The 17,610-nt window shown below is 42.7% G+C and overlaps 2 protein-coding genes across 2 annotated transcripts in view; both read left to right on the top strand.

The window, feature by feature from the left end:
- Positions 1 to 8,542, top strand: part of LOC138965445 (PX domain-containing protein kinase-like protein) — a 40,955-nt gene extending 32,413 nt beyond the window's left edge. The window contains exon 14 of the mRNA XM_070337603.1: positions 4,324 to 8,542. Within this exon, the coding sequence (XP_070193704.1) occupies positions 4,324 to 4,544 (221 nt within the window). The 3' untranslated portion in view covers positions 4,545 to 8,542. The remainder of the gene's footprint in view (positions 1 to 4,323) is intronic.
- A 3,743-nt stretch (positions 8,543 to 12,285) lies between these two features.
- Positions 12,286 to 13,236, top strand: LOC138963701 (uncharacterized; the record flags this gene model as incomplete). Its single annotated transcript, XM_070335547.1, has 1 exon — positions 12,286 to 13,236. A coding segment is annotated over one exon (813 nt), but the record flags the coding sequence as incomplete, so codon positions are not given.
- Positions 13,237 to 17,610: the final 4,374 nt, after the last annotated feature.

Genomic DNA, 17,610 nt, shown 5'->3' with positions numbered 1-17,610 from the left:
GAAGCAGTCATTCTCCTCCAGGGGTAGGGGGCGTGGAGCTCCTTACCCTAAGAGGGGTCAGTCTTTCGGGGGTTCCAGGGGGTCGGGGCGTAAGCCTCACCCCCAATGAAACTTCCCCGAACAACACATCCCGGTGGCCCCCGCACTAGTTGTAGCGGGCGGCCCGTCCAGGGCCCTTTCTTCCTGGCTGCAACTGGTGGCCAGCAAGTGGGTCACGGGGATAGTGTGTTCGGGGTTCCGGCTTCTCTGGTCAGGGCAGAAGGCTCCCCTGGTCAGGATAATCCCGCCCTGCAGGGCGCCAAAGGATTTGGTGGCACGGAACGCGGTCCAGGAGGAGGTCTCGGCTCTGCTGCTCAAGGGAGCTATAGAGGAGGTCTTGGACGCGCGGTCCCCGGGGTTTTACGGCAGACTTTTTGTAGTGCCGAAAGCCTCGGGGGCGTGGAGGCCGGTGTTAGATCTTTCTCCTTTGAACAAGTTTCTGAGAGTAATCAAGTTTACCATGGAAACTCCAACTTCGGTTCGGGAGGCCTTACGGCCGGGAGATTGGGCAACGTCGATCGATCTTACAGACGCTTACTTTCACGTCCTCATACATGTCGCGGACAGGAAGTGGCTTCGCTTCCCTTGGGGCGGCAAAGCTTACCAGTTCAGGGCTCTGCCGTTCGGCCTGTCTTTAGCTCCGTGGATTTTCACGATTGTGGTCAGGCAGCTTTGCGCTCTTGTGAGACAGGAAGGCATCCGTCTCAGAGCATACCTGGACGATTGGTTAATCCTTCACCAGAACAGGGGGCTTTGCGAGGCTCATACGCACAGGGTGCTGAGCCGGGCGGCACAGCTGGGTTTCTCTGTCAACCTGACAAAATCCGAGTTGGAACCTTCCCAGACGTTTACTTACCTGGGCATGGAATTCGACACGCTTCGGTGGTCTGTCCGTCCGTCTCAAAGGCGGATCGACAAGCTTCAGGGTCTGATTCGGTCTCTCTACGGAGAGAATCACGCCAGTGCAAGGGTTCTGACTTCGGTTCTGGGTCAGATGGAATCCATGGCTTCCCTCATTCCGTTGGGCAGGGTTCACAAGAGGCCTTTTCAGGCCTCCCTGCAGTCAAGGTGGGATCAGACATCCCAGGACTGGAGTGCCCCGATCGCACTGGGAACTTGGTTTCAGCAGACCACAGGTGTTTGGCTTCTTCCGGATTTGTTCCGGGGTGTTCCCATTGTTCGTCCACCGCCGGAGAGAGAGTTGTTTACGGATGCATCTCTGACGGGGTGGGGTGCTCATCTGGACGAGCACATGGTTTCGGGAGTTTGGGATTGCTCTCAGGCCTCCCTACATATCAATGTACTGGAGTTGGAGGCCGTTTCCCTGGCGCTTCTAGCGTTCAAGCCTTTCCTGGAGGGCAGTCATGTACGTCTTCACACCGACAACATGTCTGTGGCGTCGTATGTGAACAAGCAAGGGGGGACTCGGTCTCACAGTCTTTCCGACATTGCATGTCGCATTCTCAAGTGGTGTCACGCCCAGCACATTCTGTTGTCAGCAGTGTACTTGAAGGGCAGTCTGAACGTCCTTGCAGACACTTTGAGCAGAGGGGACAGGATTGTTCATTCAGAGTGGACTCTCACACACCAGTCTTTGCAGCGGCTTTGGTCGCAGATCGACAAGCCCAAGATAGATCTCTTTGCGACGAGGTTTTCGGCGAGACTGCCTCTCTTTGTGTCCCCCTTCCCGGATCCTCTGGCCTGGAAGGTGAATGCTCTGGAAGTGGATTGGTCAGATCTTCCGGCGTATGCCTTCCCTCCGTTCTGCCTCTTAGGCAAAGTCCTCAGGAAAGTGGACTTGGAGAAACCAGCGCTGGTTCTGGTCGCTCCTCTGTGGCCAAGCCAGCACTGGTTTCCCGACCTACTGCGTCTAGCAGTTCGGCCCCCAATCCCTCTCGCCCTGAAAAGAGGAGATCTCGTGCAGCCTCGGTCAGGCGTTCAGCACGAGAACCCACAGATCCTGGCCCTTCACGCGTGGATTCTGTCCGAAGCGCTTTGCGTAGGGCAGGGGCCTCTTCCCCTACTCTGAGATTCGTTGGACATGCGCATAGAAAATCGACTTCTTCGGTTTACTCATCGCACTGGGCCTCTTGGTCTAGGTGGTGCGCGCTTAACGGGGTTAAACCTCTTTCTCCTAGGTCTATTCATGTAGCCAACCATCTGTCTTGGTTGGCTGATCAGGGGGCTTCTCCCTCTTCTATTAGGGTCCGGAGGTCGGCGATCTCTTCGACCCTCGCGCAATTAGGCCACAAAATTTCGCTCGGAGGGGTTATCGCTAGTGTTATTAAGGGGGCTGCCCTTTTAGCAGCTCGTTCAAAATCGCTTCTCCCTGCATGGGATTTGTTCCTGGTCTTACGTTTCTTAGCCTCGGATGAGTTCGAGCCTCTTCTGTCAGCCACTTTGGCCGATTTGACGCGTAAGACTGTGTTTTTAACGCTTCTCTCTACTTCTAGGAGAGGTAGTGAGGTGCATTCTTTGTCGGGTTTAGACAAGGACATTGCGTTCGAGAAGGATGGTTCCATTTCTCTCAAATTTGTTCCCGGCTTTCTCGCGAAAAACCAGAAACCTGGCCAGCTTTCTCCAATCTTGCGCATTCCACCCTTGAGCAAGATTTTGGCTCCTGGAGATCCCGATATTGCAAATTGTCCTGTGAGAGCTCTCCGATGTTACCTGTCTCGAACTCGGCCTGTTAGGTCAGAAAGTCAAAAGCTTCTTTTCATATCTTTAAACACGGCTAGGTGTAAGGATATAGCGAAGGTGACTCTGGCCAAATGGATCTCCACTCTGATCAAACGAGCATATGCCTGGTGGCTAGTGCAGTCGGGTGATGCTAGGGCAGTGTTGCCTCTCACCGCGGCTAGAACCCATGAGGCGAGAGCCTGGGCATCCTCATTGGCAGTTCTTCGGTCCGGCAAGCTAGCCGAGGTACTGGAAGCTGCGTATTGGCGCTCTGAGGACGTTTTCGTCAACTTTTACCTCAGAGACGTCGCTTCTGTCAGACAGGATGGAAGCTCCGCGCTTCCTGCCATGGTAGCGGCGGGACAGGTCCTGCGTGCCTAGTTTTGGTAAGTACCCACCACCTATAGTAGCAATCTGCTATATGTGAGTTGGGTAATAATATGTAATTTAATCCAAAATTTTAATAATAAATTTTCATTTAATTAATATACTTACCCAACTCACATCGTTTAAACCCTCCCGCCTCCCCGCTGTGGTGGTATTGGGTTCTAAAAAAGTAGTGAGTTGGGCTTCGTTCGAATGATACAAATGGCGGCGTATGCGCACGCATACGGATGTTGGACCGGACATCGGTCTGATATTATGGGATGGATCACTCTTTTTTAGGGTGGTCTCCCTTGTTACCAAGGGGAACGCGTACAGCGTAACCAGCACTGAACTAGAGTTAATTGCTATATGTGAGTTGGGTAAGTATATTAATTAAATGAAAATTTATTATTAAAATTTTGGATTTTAAGACTCCCTCCCTTTTAAGACCTTGTTTCTGTTGACAACCTCTGTAAAATTACCCCCATTTTAAGACTCCCTCCCTTTTAAGACCTTGTTTCTGTTGACAACCTCTGTAAAATTACCCCCATTTTAAGACTCCCTCCCTTTTAAGACCTTGTTTCTGTTGACAACCTCTGTAAAATTACCCCCATTTTAAGACTCCCTCCCTTTTAAGACCTTGTTTCTGTTGACAACCTCTGTAAAATTACCCCCATTTTAAGACCCCCTCCTTTTTAAGACCTTGTTTCTGTTGACAACCTCTGTAAAATTACCCCCATTTTAAGACTCCCTCCCTTTTAAGACCTTGTTTCTGTTGACAACCTCTGTAAAATTACCCCCATTTTAAGACCCCCTCCATTTTAAGACCTGATTTTCTCAAATTTTTTGATGTCTTAACATCAATCATCAATCAATATGAGGCTTATATCGCGCGTATTCCGTGGGTACAGTTCTAAGCGCAGGGATTTATTTATTTTTTTTTTTTATGCAATTTATATCGCGCACATATTCAAGACGCAGGGAGTTCCAGTACAAATTAAGGGGATTCCAGTACTGTGCAGGGACAGGAACAAATCTGAACCCGAATATTCATTCCATCAAAATGTAATGCTTGTAGGCAGAGAGAGACAAGGTAGAAGTCAATAGAAAATGAACCATGAATTTTCACTCATTCTTCAACTAAACGATAAGTGTTAGATTCTTTTCTTGTTATCGTTTGATGGCGTTTGATGACCTTGTGGAGAACAATCACTAAGTATGTTTTCATTATTGTTTCAGGGTCCCAGGCGCCCCCTCCTCCTCCTGCTCCTGCTGCTCCTCCCCCTCCCCCGCCCCCAGGACCTGCTGCCCCACGCCCTCCCCCTCCTGCCGCTGCTCCCCCAAGTGGGGGTGGTGGAGGGGGAGGAGGTCGCGGCGCCCTGCTGAGCTCTATCTCGGGCTTCTCCAAGGGCAAGCTGAAGAAAGCTACCACCAACGACCGCAGTGTGCCCAAAGTTTGAGGACGAGCCGTACAGCTTATTAGGCTTTCAGATTTTGTTTCTGAAGATCGACAAGCCATTCAGCTTAAAAAGCTTTCAGGTTTTGTTTCTGAAGATCGACAAACCATTCAGCTTAAAAAGCTTTCAGATTTTGTTTTTGAAGATCGACAAGCCATTCAGCTTAAAAAAGCTTTCAGGTTTTGTTTCTGAGGACAAGCCATACAGCTTATAAGGCTTTCATAGTTTGTTTCTAAAGAGAAGCTTTATAGTTTATGAGATTTTTAGCTTTTAGTGTTTTCAAAATGTTTGCTGCTTAATTTACTCCCTGTTATACTTGCCTCCCAGTACTTCCCTCCCTGTACTTCCCTCCCTGTACTTCCCTCCCTGTACTTCCCTCCCTGTACTTCCCTAACTTCCCTCCCTGCTTTTATTGTTGACTTTTCTCTTCTCCTTCTCTTCTTTGCTGTTTTTTTTCTCTCAAAGCACTTGGTGATAATTATGTTGTCCCAATGTTATTTCTTTTTGGTCTCTATTTCCTACCTCCACGCTTTTTACATCAACTCTTTTCGTCTCTTGTCACATGTACTCTCTTTCAAATCTTCCCCAGGTAATCTCCCCTTCTTCTACTTTTAATCCTGATTCTATACCTTCTGTCTTTTTTTTCTTTAACTCTTCTCTTGACTTTTTTTTCATCTTCTTTCAATCATTTGCAGATTCTTCCTCTTCTCCGTTGTCTTATTTTCTGTCCTGTAAATGCTTCAGCCAATTTGCATCTTGCTATGGGGAAATCAGAAATGTGAACAAGGGACAGATATTGCAGATTTTGTGTTACAATTTTGTGTTATGATACACAGAAAATGATAGAACGATGAACAAGCTACAGAGTAATCAAAACTTTGTGGTCTTTGGTTGTTTATTGTAAGCTTTGCTTTGACTTTATTTGAGCAGAATTTGTTTTCATAGTGTACCTGTTACTGATCAGGTATGTTCATTATGGGTATCTGTGTTATAAACGAGAGTATTGATTTTTTGTTGCATTCAGTATTTGAATTTGTCATGTGAAATTGATACACTACATGTTTCTTGCACCATTAGGTTTAATGACAGAGCTGACCAAGATATGGTATTATGTTATTACAAAGAGAAACATGTTTTTTTCTCCACTGAATCTGGTTAGGAACTAGCTGTTTATAGTTTTAGAATGATTACCCCGCCAGCATCTTGCATACGAGATTCATCGAAGACTTTGAGATAAGTTCATTATTAGTGCGTACCATCAGCGTTTGTCTGTCTGTCTACCACCACTGAGCCGTAAATGTAACAATTTTGTTTTGTCAGTAATCAAACGTTCCAATAACCTACAATTCTTGTTTTGTCAGTAATCAAACGTTCCAATAACCTATACAATTCTTGTTTTCTTATTCTGAATGTTGGAACTTTAGCAGTCTATCTGTTTTTGGATTTGAGAATGTTTCTTCAAGATGTAAATGTTATTAATTTTATCTTGTCTCTTATATGACCAAAGTTCAAAGACTGACACTTACTGGTACATGTACTGCCGCTGAACAATTGCCATAGTTGTGTGTTTGCATATTTTTGCATGTGTTTGCATAATGAAGTACCAATATTACATTGTTTTTCACTGAGCTTGTCTATAATCCGTTATTAAGTGTCATTTAGTATATTTATTGGCAGTGTATGTCAACGTCATTGTCTCACATGTCAACATTTTAAACACCATGCGATGCTGTTATCTTCATTTCTTCTAGTCTGCGTTCCTGTAGGCAATGCTGAATATATGTCCTTGAAGGGGTATATAGGAATGATACAATAAATAAATATCTTTTTAGGGTCACGGTTTTGGGAATATTCTTGCTGAGGAACTTAGGTGGAAAAACTTGGGTGGTATGATACACTGATAGTACAGTGAAGTCCGGGTACAACGAATCTCAAGGGAGATACATTTTAGTTCGTTATATCAGCAATTCGCTGTAGAGTTTTCAACCCTAAATGGCCTTAAGACAAGTTTTCCCACTCACCTTCAAATGATCGTCCCATCGATCTTTCCTTGGAGAGTACAATCTCTGCATGTTTTCAACAGCTTCATAATATAATCCATAGAGAGAGGCATAGTTCAAATGTTCACTTTACTGTCACAATTTTAGAAGTAAAATGTAAAAAGTCGTGTAAAAGCATGTACATGTACATTCTGATCAATCTCCGATCAATCTCCGATTTCATGGTGTCCACCAGTTCTGGTGCACGGACCACCCTGGCCAAGTTTCCTCTCAAGACATCAAAGAGACCACCCCATAGGTTAAACTCCCCATAGGTTATACTCGGTCACTGACCTGGGTGCAGGAAGTGTTTCCTCTCTCATATGAAAAGGGAACCACCTCTCATAGCTAAAACTGGGTCAATGACCCCTGGGAAAAAGGTCAGTGTCTATAAACAAAGCCACACAGCCATCACAATGGACCTGCCTTTGATCTCGCCTCACACGCAGATCGTTGTAGCCTTGTGACTTTTAGAGACAAAGCGGCGTGTTTGTTAAAAGAGGGGTTCGTTATGCAAATGAGTTCAAAAGGTTCGATGTAGCCGAAAAGTAACAAGTAAGAAATAGAAGGCTGTCTGCCGGGAAATCAATGGCAATTTGTTATAAGAGGGATTTCGTTCTACCCAGGTTCGTTATAGCTGGATTCCACTGTACAGTAAAATCTTTAATGTGAATCAGAAATATTTGGGATTGATACAAGAAATATTTGGGATTACTGCATTGGTTTCTCCGAGCATGTGTAAAACAAGACCTGCATTTTATTTTTAAATTCTATACTGAGAAGCCTCAACAGGGTGCAATAAGATAGGATATGACATGGAAATTGACACATTTTGTCCATTCATGTAACGTTTAACTTGCTCACTTTATGTGAAAACTAATCTTTGTTGCTGATTGTGCTTTGGTTGTGAAATTTGATGGACTATTTGATGGACTATTTGATGGACTATTTGATGGACTATTTGATGGACTATTTGATGGACTATTTGATGGACTATTTGATGGACTATTTGATGGACTATTTGATGGACTATTTGATGGACTATTTGAGCAGGATAACCACACACAACTTGCAAACAATTAAGTCAAGTCAAATCAGGGGCTATTCAAAAACCCTTTTGGGGGTACATAAATGATGAGCAGCTGTTGTTAAATGTGTTCTCGTTAATTGTCTCCACTTCCTGCTAAAACGCTAATGATATGCAAATGTTTATATGATAAACAGATTGGACTTAGTTCAAGTAATGAGACTAGTGGCTGTTATTTTAGACAAGGTCTATTATGATGCATACGGTTTAACAAAATTCATCCAATGATGTATGCAGTTCATCAAGGGTCGTCCTATTAAGATGTTTGCATTTCATCAAAACTTATCATCTGATGTATGCAGTTCATCAAGAGTCATCATACTATATGTGCATTTCATCAAAATTCACCATCTGAATTATGCATTTCATGAAAACTCACCATCTGAATTATGCAGTTCATCAAAATTCATTGTGGAGTTGTGCAGTTCATCAAAATCATTGTGAAGGCAGTTCCACCAATGGATGCATTTTGATCTAGTCGTCTCCCCTTTGTGTAGAAATATGAAATCCCATTCCTCTCTATTTAGCTTCCTATACATATTCATTCTTCTATGTCACAAACAGCTTAAATATAACACATGGAGAAGCTCGTATTCTTGGTCCAATTATAGGGCAGTGATGAGTTTGTACCAGAATGTGTTGTGAACATCTATTATACTCATATTCTTACAGAAAATGGTATTGTCTTTGTACATGTCACATGTGTGTGTGTGTGTGTGTGTATGTGTGTGTGTGTGTGTGTGTGTGTGTGTGTGTGTGTGTGCTTGCATGCACATGTGTGTGTGTGTGTGTGTGTGTGTGCTTGTGTGCACATGTGTGTGTGTGTGTGTGTGTGTGTGTGTGTGTGTGTGTGTGTGTGTGTGTGTGTGTGTGTGTGTGTGTGTGTGTGTGTGTGTGTGTGTGTGTGTGTGTGTGTGTATGTGTGTGTGTGTGTGTGAGTGTGTGTGTGTTTGCTTTGCTTGTGTAGTTAATTTTTGGTTGTTTCATGGAAATTTTGTTCAAGAGATGGAAAAAGTGTCCCTGCATTGCAGGGTCCTCAATGACAGGTATTACTTAGTTCATTTTATAGAGCGAGGACAACAAAAGGTGGTTTCCATTGGGAGGTACCCTATTATTGGAGAAAATCCAAAAACAAAGAGACTGCCAACGTTCCAAAAGTTCCGTTGGGTCGAAATATCTATTAATGTATTGTTTTGTCAATAACAAACGTTCCAACAACCTACCTTTCTTGTTTTTTGATTCTCTTATTGGAAAACTTTTCATTTAAGCGCAGTATTAATGCCAGTGATTACACACAAGTATTTTTTGGTACCGGTAATCATATACTTTGGGGGCTTTTATTTGTCTAGATGGCCAGAAAATAAGTTGTTTAAATTTGAAATGTTTTACAACTTTGTGTAAAAGAGGCTTTTTCAAATAGGAGTTGTTTGCAATGTTGTTGAAATATTTTTTGCTTGGTTTTCTACCATCTCTTGCAAATGTTTGATCATGTCTGTAATAAAATCAAAAAACAAGCAAGGTAGGTTGTTGGAACGTTTGTTATTGACAAAACATTACGTTACAGTTACAAATATATCGACCAACGGTCTTTTAAGTGCACAGACGCACAATTAGTAACAAGAACTTAGCTTGATCCAATGTTTCAGCCTCTTGTTGGGAAAGTCCCAAGCAAATGAATTCTATAAAACAAGAGGCCGAAACATTGGATCAAGCTAAGTTATTGTTACTCATTGTTTGTTTGTGCACTGTAAAGACCGCTGGGTCGATATATCTGTGAATGTATTGTTTTGTCAATAACAAACGTTCCAACGTTCCAACGTTCCTACCTTGCTTGTTTTTTTATTCTGAAGTTTGGAACGTTGGCAGTCGCTTTGTTTTGGATTTGTTCATGTCTGTTACAGTTCAGCTCTTAATTGCTTTTTTGTGTATTTGCTTACGTGATTGTTTCTGTGTTTGGTTGTGTGTGTCTTTGGAGAAACTATTTCATCATTCCAGACACCAATTGTCCATGGTAGTTACATGTATTAAAGGTGATTTATGAGTTTTGATTATATTTTAGATAAGTTCAAAATTAAAAGAAAAGAAAACAACTTGTGAACGAAACTGTTATGATTGAAACCTTTTTTTTTACACCAAAGCTCAAATACACATGTAGAGATAAAGTTTATCGCAGGAATGTTATGTTGGATTTTGGCACTTGCTGGTAAAAGCATTCCAAAAGTGTTACTAATTTGTTAACATGAGTTTTATTGCCACATTTTGGTGGGTGGGTGGGTGTGTGGGGAGGACTTCTTCAACAGAGAATCAGGGTTATAATTGTACATAAAGTTTGTATGTGTGTGTGTGTGTGTGTGTGTAAATGTGCATGTAAATGTATGTGTGTGTGTGTGTGGTGTGTACATGTTAGTGTTAAATTCAACCAGAATGTGTTGTGAACAAAAAAGGTGCTGGTAAATATTACATGTATTTCCCTGTGAGCATAATTTGATTTAGTCATTGACAATGATGACATGATGCTTATTGTACATGTACTATATATGTTATTTTGTGCGGACATGTAAACTTGGATATGACATCTTTGTTTATCCCCAGCATGTTGTAAGAGGCGACTGACGGATTCTGTTTCTCTTTTTACCCTTGTTAAGTGTTTCTTGTATAGAATATAGTCAATTTTTGTAAAGATTTTAGTCAAGCAGTATGTAAGAAATGTTAAGTCCTTTGTACTGGAAACTTGCATTCTCCCAGAAAGGTAATACATTGTACTACGTTGCAAGCCCCTGGAGCAAATTTTTGATTAGTGCTTTTGTGAACAAGAAACAATTGACAAGTGGCTCTATCCCATCTCCCCCCTTTCCCCGTCGCGATATAACCTTCGTGGTTGAAAACGACGTTAAACACCAAATAAAGGAAGAAAGAAAGATCTTTGTTTATGAATGTGCCATTCGGGAAATGTTTGACATAAAACATAGAAAACTTACTTTTCTAAAACAAGGTAAGCTTTTCAGTTTGTTTAGTAAAATGGTTCATTGCAGTAGGAAGAATATCAGTTCTGTGGTTGTCGGAAGTTTGAAAAGTTGACGCCTTTCAACAACTGTAACAGTTAAAACACCTTTATTGTCCATTAAAATGTATTTTAAAATGAGACATTTGGCAGGGTGCTTTTTTGTCAGTATGATTGTTTTTGTTGTCATTGTTTTGTTCATGTTTTCTCTTTAATATTGTATCCTTGTGAACAAGTTATGAATGTTACTTGCAGTGTGATCATGCATAATGTTATTGGCTTAGTGTAATAGCCAGATTGATGTGCACATTGTTATTGGCTTAGTGTAATAGCCAGATTGATGTGCACATTGTTATTGTAGCCTAATTAACGCATTGTATCGATGAACCCGTTTGACTATGAGGGCTGAAAATTCCCGCAGTGGGGCACTGCGGTTATGAAATTAAAAGCCCCTCCTGTTTTTGGAACCGCAGGAGCTTTCTAGTTTGCTGTTAGGTAGATTTTTGGTGCCTCTTTCCTGTCATGCTCTCTTTTTCTTCATGAATTCTTTTCTTTTTTCTGCCTTCTTGCTCATTCACCTGTATTTTTTCCAAAAATCTCTTCTCTTTCCGCTTGTCTCGCGATTCATGTATAGTTTAATCTGTTAGTGTTCTGATGTAAGTCCAGCAGTAGATAGGTTAAGCCTATTTTAACATACTGGAAACTGGTAATCTTCCAGTAGGTATTAATTTAGTTTTACTAAAGCCTGCTGGGACACAAGTAATGGGTTAGTGCATTTGTAAACAGGAATCGCTTGACAAGTGGCCCCCTTCATCCCCCCCTTCCTCGTCCTGATATGGCTCTGCGTAGTCGGCTGGACGTTAAGCAACAAATAAACAAACAAACAAACAAACAAGAACCCGTTTGACTATGAGGGCTGAAAATCCTTTGACTCATACATCTCACCATCTGAATTGCTTGACATTATTTTCATCTCTTTACATATATCAGGGCACATGATTTATTAGATAATAAAACATCATGGCAAAATCCTACTGTAGTACTTGATAAAAAAAAATGTAACATCTAAATTTACTTGAACACTTGGAGAGTATAGGTGCATTGGTTTTATTTTCACTAGCTAAAAAGCACTTTTTCCCAAAATGATATTTAGCACATTGTTATATCCAGGGGAACAAAGGATTTTGCACATTCCCTTTGTTAAAGCCATATGTACTCGATGACTATACACGCTAATTGCTTTACCAACAGCTGGAGACATGCTAAATTAAGTTCCCTGCAAAATATTGTGGTCTAGGACCCCTTCAATGTTGAGATATGTTAATTTTCATTTTGATCTGGATCGTCCTATTTATAGATTTGCCAACAGAGGTAGCGTTGACGCAAGGGAAATAACTCCGCGTCTTTGTTTACATCCAAAGTTTTTGAGACTCTAAAACAAGCTGTAATGCATGTATATGGTCCGCGCATGGCGACATATCGTCATTATATGGTCTTATGGTGCGTTTGACATCGATTATGGGCAAACTACACTTTGTAAACACGGGAGCGCGTACATATGCCTTTAAGCGAGTTATTGATGACAGTAGAACTATAGAAAAATACTCTTCCTCATGATATTTCCATGTACACATTTCAAATGCTCTTATAAACAGTGAACGTTGTGCTTGTTTTCCTGTGATTTTGTTTTCTTCCCCGAGACAATGGACACTACTACCTGCTTTCATTGCGTTATCATTTGTACAAGCAGATCATTTCATTGCGTTATCATTTGTACAAGCAGATCATTTCATTGCTTTATCATTTGTACAAGCAGATCATTTCATTGCTTTATCATTTGTACAAGCAGATCATTTCATTGCTTTATCATTTGTACAAGCAGATCATTTCATTGCGTTATCATTTGTACAAGCAGATCATTTCATTGCGTTATCATTTGTACAAGCAGATCATTTCATTGCGTTATCATTTGTACAAGCAGATCATTTCATTGCGTTATCATTTGTACAAGCAGATCATTTCATTGCGTTATCATTTGTACAAGCAGATCATTTCATTGCTTTATCATTTGTACAAGCAGATCATTTCATTGCTTTATCATTTGTACAAGCAGATCATTTCATTGCGTTATCATTTGTACAAGCAGATCATTTCATTGCTTTATCATTTGTACAAGCAGATCATTTCATTGCTTTATCATTTGTACAAGCAGATCATTTCATTGCGTTATCATTTGTACAAGCAGATCATTTCATTGCTTTATCATTTGTACAAGCAGATCATTTCATTGCTTTATCATTTGTACAAGCAGATCATTTCATTGCGTTATCATTTGTACAAGCAGATCATTTCATTGCGTTATCATTTGTACAAGCAGATCATTTCATTGCTTTATCATTTGTACAAGCAGATCATTTCATTGCGTTATAATTTGTACAAGCAGATCATTTCATTGCTTTATCATTTGTACAAGCAGATCATTTCATTGCTTTATCATTTGTACAAGCAGATCATTTCATTGCTTTATCATTTGTACAAGCAGATCATTTCATTGCTTTATCATTTGTACAAGCAGATCATTTCATTGCGTTATCATTTGTACAAGCAGATCATTTCATTGCGTTATCATTTGTACAAGCAGATCATTTACACAAGCAGATCATTTTCACAAGCAGATCAAAATACTCTCCTTTTTTACCATTTTGTCATTTCCATATAGTTCAGCAATTTTTAAAAATATGTTTTAGTATTTATATGAGCCCCTGGACTCCCCAGTTCCCCTTAGCAAATAACCACGTTATGTCCCACCTAGCATATAACCACGTCATGTTCCAAAATAATAGACTCTAGTTCTGGGGACAGAACAACAAAGTTAGCATAGCATAGCATAGCATAGCATAGGATAGCATAGCATAGCATAGCATAGCATAGCATAGCATAGCATAGCATAGCATAGCATAGCCTCAGTTGTCTTTAAATGCATGAGTGTGCATGGATAATCCTCCCACACAGTTCCCTAGCTGTCCCCCTCTCTGTGTTGCTCTCACTCAGTTTATTGATATTGTAAGGTATCTTAAAAGTATACTCCCCCTGGTAATTATGGTTATATAGCAGAAGCTCTGTTGCTATCAATCAGTGTCTTGACATTGACAGTGTACGTTTAAGTGTTCAGTGGAACTCCTGCTAAGACCACAAGAAATGGGAGAAGATGAGGTCTGAAATTCTGACAAAACATGGTCTTAAAATCAGGGAGGTCATTAATCAGGACGTCTTACAAGAAGAAGAATATCGAATTTATCTCGGTAAATATGCATACAGCAGAAGCAGGCTTTTGTCATGTTCGACAGTATTTAACAACTTAGAATAGCTGTATCGAGGTGTTGCTTAGCCTCTTAGCAAAATTCCAGTGTTGTGCTTCTGGTACATCCATTGTTATGACATTATAGGTGTCAATGACTGTCTTGCCTATCTTCTGTGATAATCATCTTTTAGTCTGTGTCAATAAATCATATGAACGTTCTTTGTTTCTGTTTTGTGTGTTCACTTATTTTGTCTGAAGAGCTACTGAGGTTGTGGAGTAGAGCTCTGGATGCATCTGTGCTTTTTCTGTCTTTATACCAGCCAACTAATTTGCTCTCTGTCTCTGTCTCTGTCTCTTGCTCTCTCTCTCACACAAACACACATGTCACTCTCTCTCTCTCTCTCTCTCTCTTCCTTTCTCTCTCTCTCTCTCTCTCTCTCTTTTCTCTCTCTCTCTCTTTTCTCTCTCAATCTCTCTCACGCACCGCACAAAAACACACACACAAACAAACACACATAAAAAAATACACGTATGCACGTACACAAACATGTACACACATACTCTGTTTATTTATTTCTGTCTCGCTCACACGCACGTACCCCCCCCCTCTTACACACACATAATCCAATCACACTGTCAATGAATAAACCACCACTCGGAAATATCAATCATTAATATATGTGGCAATTCGGTCAACACTTCAAGACGCACTGACATGAATTCAAACACCTCAAGCCTAACGCCTGAACTGACCTACACTCAAAAGTGCCTTAGCTGAGCCACATGAGCTGTACAGTGCAACCCCCTCTGAGACCTCCCATTTAAGACTCAACCCCCTTTGAGACCTCCCATTTAAGACTCTACCCCTTTGAGACCTCCCATTTAAGACTCTACCCCCTTTGAGACCTTGCTTTTTCCAACATTTTTTTCATAACCTCTGTCAATTTATCTCCCTCATAAGACTCCCTTCTTTTTTAAGATCTGATTTTTCAGATTTTGGAGGTCTTTAACGGAGGGTTCCACCGTAATGTATTACTTCACAGGCACACACGAGGAAGAAATCGCAGCGGACAATGCAATAACTCACGAGAGCCCCTGAAAAATATTTACACCAAATCGGCGCAGATTATTTCCAGCGTTGGAAGGATCTGAGAGCTCAGCGGGGGTAAATGAAGCCTATTGCAAATTTATGAACTGTTTCCTTGACGCGGGTCTGCCCTTTCTCGCCATCTGTCTTTGTGTGGGCTCGTGCGACAGTCACAAGATTAGCATGTTTGATATCGTTCAAGACGTCAGCACTTCCATAACTAACGACTGCCAATGGAGAACGTTACAAAACAGACACAACAAGGCATGACCTTCAGGTGGCCAGGACACAACCCCCCCCCCCCCCCCCCCCCACGCCGTTAGCTATATGTAGCAGTGAATGAAATCCAAAATTGGTTTAATAAGTCCAACATTGCCGTTTATCGTAACAAACTTGAGCGGACTATTGGCTGAAAGGTATATGCGGGCAAGAAATAAAGAGAGAGAGAGAGAGTGTGTGTGTGTGTGTGTGTACATGTGTGTGTGTGTGCGTGCGTGCGTGCGTGCGTGCCTATGTGCGTGCGTGTGTGTACACGCGCGCACAAGACCAAGTGCGCACGGAAAAGATCCCTTAAACTTAATCCATGTAAGAATTCGGTGACTTATACAAACACGAAAATACCAAGCATGCATCCCCCAAAATCAGCGTATGGCAACCTAAACGGCGGGTTGAAAACTATCATGAGTACACGTAAAATATATATAGTTTCAGCCCATGCGGAACGACGACGACAAAGAAGAAGTAAATACACATCCAGCAAGACTAACAGACGAGAACCGTTCACCGTCAAAACCAATCGTCCTCTCAGTTTTAAAACGTTCAACAGTCCACACCACTGGATCGAGGAGAGAGATCGAACACCTTGGTGTTGCCTGGCTGCCTAACTCTGCAGGAGGTAGTTTCAAACACCGGCCACCTCGGGGTGGTCGCTATCTCTCACGGCGGGTGGCGAGAATTGTCACAGACCGTTAGAAAGCACCCCGCCGATGGAGAAAGACGCATGCCTTGTCACCTCCCGGGGTTTGACCCGTAAACCTCTTCACACACAGTTAGGTCACACACCCCTCTTCACACACAGTTAGGTCACACACCCCTCTTCACACACAGTTAGGTCACACACCCCTCTTCTCACACAGTTAGGTCACACACCCCTCTTCTCACACAGTTAGGTCACACACCCCTCTTCACACACAGTTAGGTCACACACCCCTCTTCACACACAGTTAGGTCACACACCCCTCTTCTCACACAGTTAGGTCACACACCCCTCTTCACACACAGTTAGGTCACACACCCCTCTTCACACACAGTTAGGTCACACACCCCTCTTCACACACAGTTAGGTCACACACCCCTCTTCACACACAGTTAGGTCACACACCCCTCTTCACACACAGTTAGGTCACACACCCCTCTTCACACACAGTTAGGTCACACACCCCTCTTCACACACAGTTAGGTCACACACCCCTCTTCACACACAGTTAGGTCACACACCCCTCTTCTCACACAGTTAGGTCACACACCCCTCTTCACACACAGTTAGGTCACACACCCCTCTTCACACACAGTTAGGTCACACACCCCTCTTCACACACAGGTCACACACCCCTCTTCACACACAGTTAGGTCACACACCCCTCTTCACACACAGTTAGGTCACACACCCCTCCCTCTCACACAGTTAGGTCACACACCCCTCTTCTCACACAGTTAGGTCACACACCCCTCTTCTCACACAGTTAGGTCACACACCCCTCTTCACACACAGTTAGGTCACACACCCCTCTTCTCACACAGTTAGGTCACACACCCCTCTTCTCACACAGTTAGGTCACACACCCCTCTTCACACACAGTTAGGTCACACACCCCTCTTCTCACACAGTTAGGTCACACACCCCTCTTCACACACAGTTAGGTCACACACCCCTCTTCACACACAGTTAGGTCACACACCCCTCTTCACACACAGTTAGGTCACACACCCCTCTTCACACACAGTTAGGTCACACACCCCTCTTCACACACAGTTAGGTCACACACCCCTCTTCACACACAGTTAGGTCACACAGCCCTCTTCACACACAGTTAGGTCACACACCCCTCTTCTCACACAGTTAGGTCACACACCCCTCTTCACACACAGTTAGGTCACACACCCCTCTTCACACACAGTTAGGTCACACACCCCTCTTCACACACAGTTAGGTCACACACCCCTCTTCACACACAGTTAGGTCACACACCCCTCTTCACACACAGTTAGGTCACACACCCCTCTTCTCACACAGTTAGGTCACACACCCCTCTTCACACACAGTTAGGTCACACAGCCCTCTTCACACACAGTTAGGTCACACACCCCTCTTCACACACAGTTAGGTCACACACCCCTCTTCACACACAGTTAGGTCACACACCCCTCTTCACACACAGTTAGGTCACACACCCCTCTTCACACACAGTTAGGTCACACACCCCTCTTCACACACAGTTAGGTCACACACCCCTCTTCTCACACAGTTAGGTCACACACCCCTCTTCACACACAG

The sequence above is a fragment of the Littorina saxatilis genome, linkage group LG4 (assembly GCF_037325665.1).
Source record: "Littorina saxatilis isolate snail1 linkage group LG4, US_GU_Lsax_2.0, whole genome shotgun sequence".
Taxonomy (NCBI): domain Eukaryota; kingdom Metazoa; phylum Mollusca; class Gastropoda; order Littorinimorpha; family Littorinidae; genus Littorina; species Littorina saxatilis.
This window is presented reverse-complemented; position numbering and strand designations above follow the sequence as displayed.